The following is a 7,032-nucleotide window of genomic DNA, read 5'->3' on the forward strand; positions in this document are numbered from 1 at the left end:
GGCCTTGGCCCGCCTGGTCCGCCGCCGCCGCCGCCCCTCGGGCCGGCTTTCATCATCGCGCAGCGGTTACTGACTCGTCCCCCCGGGGGCCGCTGGAGCGCTCCCCGGCCCCGGGGCCTCCCCTGGGCGCCCTGCCCCGCTTCCTGAACGCACCGCCCACCCTCCGCAGCGCCACTCGCGGCACCCACAGGCTCTCCCACCGGCCGGGGCCATTTCCCTCTTCCGCACACGATTGGCCCGCTCGGGGTATTTATTCTGCCGGGAACGCCCCTTCTCCTAGGAGACTGTTGCCTTGGCCCCGCCCCGAACATCCCTCCCGCCGGCTGCTTGGGTTCCGGGCCCTTGGGGCCCACTTGGGGCCTGTTGGTTCTCACCTGCCCTCTACGCACGCACGCTTACCAGCAACTCAGGTTTTCCCCCTTGGAGCCCACCACCTTCCCTCCCGGGAGGGTTCTGGGCGGGGTGGGCCCTCTAATCTCCGTGCTGCCCCTTTTACCCCGCCCCAGAGAGGGGAGTGACTTCCACTCACCTCTTGGACCCTCCCGTCGCCCCGCAGGTCGTTCAGCCTCTCCTATCCGCCCCCTCCCCACTTTGGCAGGACAATTGCTGTGCGACTTGGACAGTGGAGGAGCGCCTCCCACGTTTTCATCCACCTGCCCCAAAGCTTCCACCCTCTTCCCCTCAAAGAGGACGTTTGATGCCGAGCCCCTGAAATTCTCATTGACAAGCCCCTCTGGGTTCCCCCTGAGCAGAGCCTGCTGACCCAATTGCCCACCTTTGCGCTTTGATGCCTAGCCATGTCTGCCTCATCCTCAGGCGGCTCCCCCAGGTACTTCGCTGCCAGTGGGGGGGTGCCGCCGCTGCCCCGAGGGCAGGAGAGGCGGGCAGGAATCCTCAGGCGGGGCCCCTGGAGGCTTCTCTCTCAGCTTCCCCATTCTGTGCCCAGAAATCATGGACCAGAACATGTAATAACTTCTAAAAGGAAGGAAGGAAACACAATCCCACCCTGACCCCTTCTTCCCGCCTCCCCTCCCCACCTTCCCTTTCTAGGGACCATAGTTTCCTGGTAGCAAACAGGTCCCCAAGGAGCACAAATGTGTCTCAGCGGAGGACTACTAAGCTCAGCTTCTCTTGGAAAGGAAGCCAAGTGTTAATAAGTAACACGTGGTGTGGGAGGTGGATCTATCTGACAGTGAGCAAGGTGCTGATGGAATCACGGTGGTTTGATGGGTATCCCAAAGAGGGAGAGATTGTCAAAGTCTAGTGACCTTCAGCGAGTGGTACCAGTGGTGGTGGTGGGGGGAGGCTCTGCTCTGGTGTGCTGATACTTGGCTAACTGATGAATAGGGCTCAGTGACATTTTGTGTCTTTTGTAAGATCAGGGTGAAATACTCAGCAAAGTGCACAAAGTGTCCACATGTCTTAATGTTGTATTATTTCCCCCTACCACCTGTGGGAGGGGCAAGGTGGTATTTTGAGGCTCTCAGGAGGCAGTGGGATGGACCGAAACGATCCTTTGAAAACCCACTCCCCCGTTATGGAATTCTTGAATGTATTCCTGCCCAAAGGTTTGGAGCAAATTAAACTGTTGCTGTTAGTTACAAATCGGGTGCTGGGGTCTGTACGAAGCAAAGTGAATGATACACATCACAGCAATAAAACAAGACAAACCAAGAAGCCTCATTCTCAGGAGTGTAAAAGGCAGCAAATGACATCTGGGCCAGTGTTTTCCTGTTCTTAGGCTTCCTTGCCTGAGTTTTAGTCTCAGAGAGTTTAACATTCCCTGTCCTGTACCACTCATTCCCTGAGCAATTCTCTTGGGCTGCTGCTTCTGTTTCAGGCACTGCTCCGGAATTTCATCCTCGGCCAAGCTAGTACCTTGGCCGCTGCTCATGTGCTGCCCGCCTTTTGGTCACCTGTCAGGATGCTAACTAGACTCCCCAGTGAAAGGTCACAATGTGTGTGATGCGATGGCAGGTTAAAAGACCAGCTGGCCCAAGGCCCATCACACCTCCTTTTACCATCCCACTGTTGGGGACACCATGTATATGTGTGGCTCGTGTGGAGGGAGCTGAGTCATGCCCAACTGGTTCTCCTAGCTGTGAACTTGTTAGCCACTCAATGCAGTGTGTAGTACCAGGAGGTCGCAGCAGTAGGAGAACCATAGTATTCTACCTCTAACCTGGTTCTTGTGCCTGGGTGCAGGTTTCCAACGTGTGGGAAGAACGGAGTCACGAGTCTGACGCAGAAAAAGGTCTTGCGAACACCTTGTGGAGCGCCCAGTGTAACTGTGACGGTAGGTGACGTGCATCGGAAGCACCCTTCTCTGGTCTGTCTCCCCACCCAAAAACGCTTTGCCCCATTTTTTTCCTAGAAGCTACCGTGCCCTGACAGACACCTCTCACTACCCGGGTGGCCTGCGAGGTACTGCCATGCTTATTCTGCCGACTTTTTTTTTGTGCCTTTAGTGAGGTTGCCAGGAGATGAGAAAGTTGTCTTAATCATATCCTTCCAGAAAATTCCAAAAAAAAAAAAAAAAAAAAGCCCTTTAAAATGCATTTCCTCCCCTGCCCCTCAAGAAAGGGGTGGGGTTGAAGGGGCACCCACAGAGGATGGAACTTGGAGGCCTGACTGGCCGTGGGGGACAGGTGCGTCGTTGGGGTTCTGCCCTGGTGGTTTTTCTTTGCCTTCTCATCCTTGGCGTGGCCTCCAGCTCTTTGTGGACATGGTCTCCGACTTGCCTGCTGCCTGCGGTGCTTTGTGTCCTAACCATTTGACTTGCTTGCCGCGCTAATCCGCATGCTTGACGCTTGGGTCAGTTAGGGTCGAAGGTTGCATCTGCTTTCCGCCCGTGCTGCCCTCAATCCCAGGAGGCGCTCTGCGTCCCAGCAAGCCGGAGAGGCGATTCCGCCCCTGGTGTCCTGGGACCCGGTTCTGAGCTCTTCCGCAGAACCCGTGTCCTCCCAGCCCTCTTGCTCGCATGGGCCTGATCTCCCCGGCCGGCCTGAGCTGGGGTTTCTCCAGGAGCTTGCTGAATGGCACTGCTGCCTCAGTTTCCACCTGCATGCTGTTGTAGTTCTACTGGCGCTTGGTGGCTAGGCTTTCAGTGTGCCCCCCTGCCCCCTCACGGAGCTGGTTTTTATGCCCAGTTTACTCATCCACAGATCAACCTTTTTTATGTTGTCCTCCCCTGCCTGCCAGAAGTGAACCATGAAGGACCGCTCTTCAACTCCCCCCTTACATGTTCACGTGGATGAGAACACCCCTGTCCACGTCCACATAAAAAAACTCCCGAAACCATCAGCGACCAGCAGCCAGGTAGGCGCATGCCACCGGGCCGAGGCCACGGCTGTGGGCGAGGGCATCGCCCCTTCGCTCAGCCTCCTCGAGCTCCTAATGGCCAAGGATTGGGAGACGAGTGCACTGTCGTTTGGTGATCAGTTGTCCACTTAGAAGGTAGGCCGAATGGTCCTCCAGAAACCTTAGAGAGAGGAGGCTCCCCTGCAGAGCTGGAGGTGGACGCCAGCAGAGTGATGCCATGGCCAGCCGGGCCCGGAAGTGACCCTGGGTTTGTCCGTTTCCACAGAAATCTCATAAGCGCGGAATGAAAGGGGACACCGTGAATGTGCGGCGGAGTGTCCGGGTGAAAACCAAGGTACCTTGGATGCCCCCTGGAAAGTCACCTGCCCGGCATGTGGGATACAAGTGGGAGGTAGGCTCACTCTTGTTCAGGCTTTCCTTCTCGGACTGGTCAGATTCTAAAGGCCTCAAACTCGGTAGGATTCAGGGTCAGCTGTAGCTGTTCTAGACCTCTGATCAGGCCCCATTTAAACCACGTTAAACACCGAACCCGAGCCCTGTTTTCTGAGCCTCCACAATGGACGGCGCTAGGGTAGGCTCAGCCAGCTCACTTTACCAATGTGGAAACAAAGGCTCACAGAGGTAGTAGGCGAGGTGAGGGCTCAAAGGCATCTCACCTCAGAGATGTGTAGTCTTGGCCACTCTGATTATAGGTGAGGAGCATGACATGTCCTTCCCTGTCATTGTTAATAGTATCTGAAGAATGATTGAAATATATCTATATATTTCCAGAAAGTACTTAGCCAAGGAAGCATTGCTGCGTGCAAAGTCCTCATAGGAGACCATGTACACGTTCCATATATGCCACCACAACTATTCAGGGTTTTTTCCCAGCCACACCTCAGTATGGCTTACCTTCCCATACAGCCAGCCATCTTCATCGCCGTAGCACACAGTTATTGAGTGCCTCCTACATGCCAGGCAAGGCTGGGGCTGGAGGTCCTGCTTGAGCCAGGCCGACCTGCCTTCATTGTGCTGACATTCTAATCAAGTGCAATAGTAAATCGCATCATAAGACAAAGCTAAGAGTTTGGGGCCATGTTTTATACAAAGAGTTTCTTCTTTTTTTTTTTTTTCCCCTTCGTTTAAACATTTTATTGTGAATTAGGTGAAGCCAAAGCTGTGCATTCTTGAGACAAAGGACTGGGGCCTGCCTTAAGATGACAACCATTGGACTATTTTGAAAGATTCAGTTTTTCTTTTTCTTTTAAAATTAGAAATCAAAAGAAAAGGAATTCTTCTTACGTTTATCGTTATAACCTCACAGTTTAGTTTTCACCAATTTAGCTTTAAAGAGGCAAGTAAGGTAGTGTGGGGTATTGAGGGAATAAATGGCAAAAATTCTGGCATTTTACACACACACACACACACACACACACACACACACATACACACACATTCATATATATTTAAAATGTAAGGAAGATTGAAATGAAGGTGCTGTCTTGTACTTCTACTATGTGACCCTCACTAATAATCAGTAAAATGTTCGTGAAAGCCATAGATATATTTTAAAGTATAATTACCATTTATTAAAAAAAAATCGGCTGTTCCACTCTCCATCTTTGTGCTTTCTTTTAAAAAAAATCATTTTATTGGGCCCTCTTACAGCTCTTATTACAATCGATACATCCATCCATCGTGTCAAACACATTTGTACATAGGTTGCCATCATCATGCTCAAAACATTTTCTTTCTACTTGAGCCCCGTGTTTGTGCTTCCTGTGGTGACGTTCAATTATAGTCATTGTGGTCGCTCATGACAAAAGACCCGAAGCATTGCAAATACCCCAAACATCCCAAACCAGGAGCTTGTCTCTGGTCCCACCACAGTTATTATGGCAGGATAATTTTCCATAGAGGCTACCATAGCATTTGCAGGTTAATCTCTAGTTAACTGTGTTTTAAGCCATATGTCTTAAAAGCTAAAATGAGCCCTCATTTCATTGAATGGGACAAAGATTCCCAAGGACTTGTATGGGGACACGAGTAGAAGATCAGCAAACCTTTGCAGTCCCTGTGGCAGGTCTGTGCATCGGTCCAGTCTTGCTGGTGGGTGCTCAGACTGCCTTTAGCCAAACATTGATTCTGCTCTTTTGCTTCCAAGAATTGAGCTTACAAAAGTCACAGAGGATACAGGGGTGTGTACAGATGTTTGCTGGGACATTGCTTGTAGTGAGAGAAAATTGGCTGCAAGCTGTCTGGAGGGTACTGGTTAAATTAGGATAAATATCCATACAATGGAATACCTTGCTGTTGTTAACAAAGGTTGAGGTGTAGCTATTTCTAGATGATAAAGCACAGTACCACAGTTTTCTTTTTTTAATTAGGTGTGGGTTTACATATCAGGTCATTTTCTTCTTTTTTTGCATTCACCATTTGAAACTTATCTGTTTCTTCCCTTTTTTTCCTCCCATCTCCCTCTTGTATATTATCTTCCCTTTCACCCAAGTTAACACCTGTCCACCCGCTAGCCTATTGCACAGAGTCATTTGACCCTATTTTCAGGGGAGAGGAAAGAAAAAAGACATTAATATATCTGTTGTTAAGTGTGCATAACATTTTCTGGAAGGATATACTCAAAGTGGTAAGCAGTGATTACCTCTGAGCTGTGGGATGTGGGGGGAGGCTTTATACTGTTTTTATTTTGTACGGAGTTTGAATGCCTTTATAGCAAGCATGCATTTTGTAAAAGTGAGAGAATGTAGTTTCAAAGTGTAAAGGTACGTTGCTATGAAAATTGGCTTCCTGTTGACGTGGGTTGCTAGGAGCTATGATCCTTTACGAAAGGCCCCGTGCCAACTTGTCCCGAAGCCACAGAATCCTAGAGGAGGTGACTGGTGCAGTCTCAGCAAATCTTCTTGTTGCTGTTTTCAGGCCTCCTCTTTCGGGCCAGCTCCTTCCCACCTCCCTCTGGTTGTTCCACCTCCCAATTCCTGAGAGGCCCTGGCCCAATTCTGCCCGTCGTGTAGACAAAGTACACTTGGAAATGGAGTCCAGAAGCCACTGTGTGCATGTGTGGTTTCTTGTTTGAAGTTTTAAACACCTTCTGCTGGTACTTCAGGTTGTCTGTGGAAGTAGAGAGGTCCATATTTTTTTCTCTCCGTAATAGTAAGGGGGAGAAGACATTCCATTATGGAATTTCTTTTTCTATCATTATGGAAATTGAAAAAAAAAAAATAGAAAAACAGTCACCTGTAATCCTAGTACTCAAATCTGGCCAACAAAACTTTTTGTTGAAAAGCACAGAAAGTTACATGCGTCATCACCACAACTCAGTGAAGTTTTATTTATTTTTAATCGTTTTATTCGGGCTCATACAACTCTTATCACAATCCATACATACATCAGTTGTGTAAAGCACATTTGTACATTCATTCTCAAAACATTTCCTCTCCACTTAAGCCCTGGCATATCAGCTCCTCATTTTGTCCCCTCCCTCCCTTCCCTTTTTTTCCTCCCATCTCCCTCTTGTATATTATCTTCCCTTTCACCCATCTCCCTCCCCGCTCCCCCCTCCCTCATGAGCCCTTGATAATTTATAAATTAGTATTTTGTCATATCTTGCCCTGTCCGTCTTCTCCCTTCACCCACTTTTCGGTTGTCTGTCCCCCAGGGAGGAGGTCACACACAGTTCCATGTAATCGGTTCCCTCTTTCCTACCCATTCTCC

The 7,032-nt window shown here is 49.8% G+C and overlaps 1 protein-coding gene across 6 annotated transcripts in view; it reads left to right on the top strand.

The window, feature by feature from the left end:
* Positions 1-7,032, top strand: part of ODF2 (outer dense fiber of sperm tails 2) — a 43,849-nt gene that overhangs the window by 610 nt on the left and 36,207 nt on the right. The window contains exons 1-4 of one of the 6 annotated variants that reach the window (XM_045288543.1): positions 2,210-2,296; positions 2,375-2,424; positions 3,165-3,318; positions 3,587-3,712. In XM_045288543.1, coding sequence (XP_045144478.1) covers positions 3,211-3,318; positions 3,587-3,712 — 234 coding nt within the window. In that variant the 5' untranslated portion in view covers positions 2,210-2,296; positions 2,375-2,424; positions 3,165-3,210. Of the gene's footprint in view, positions 1-598; positions 830-2,205; positions 2,297-2,374; positions 2,425-3,164; positions 3,319-3,586; positions 3,713-7,032 lie in introns of those variants that run through there. The other 5 variants (XM_013007388.3, XM_013007390.2, XM_030885118.2 and 2 more) reach the window with 5 other exon arrangements.

The sequence above is a fragment of the Echinops telfairi genome, unplaced genomic scaffold (genome assembly GCF_000313985.2).
Source record: "Echinops telfairi isolate 266 unplaced genomic scaffold, ASM31398v2 ScPeMD7_22;HRSCAF=79, whole genome shotgun sequence".
NCBI lineage: Eukaryota > Metazoa > Chordata > Mammalia > Afrosoricida > Tenrecidae > Echinops > Echinops telfairi.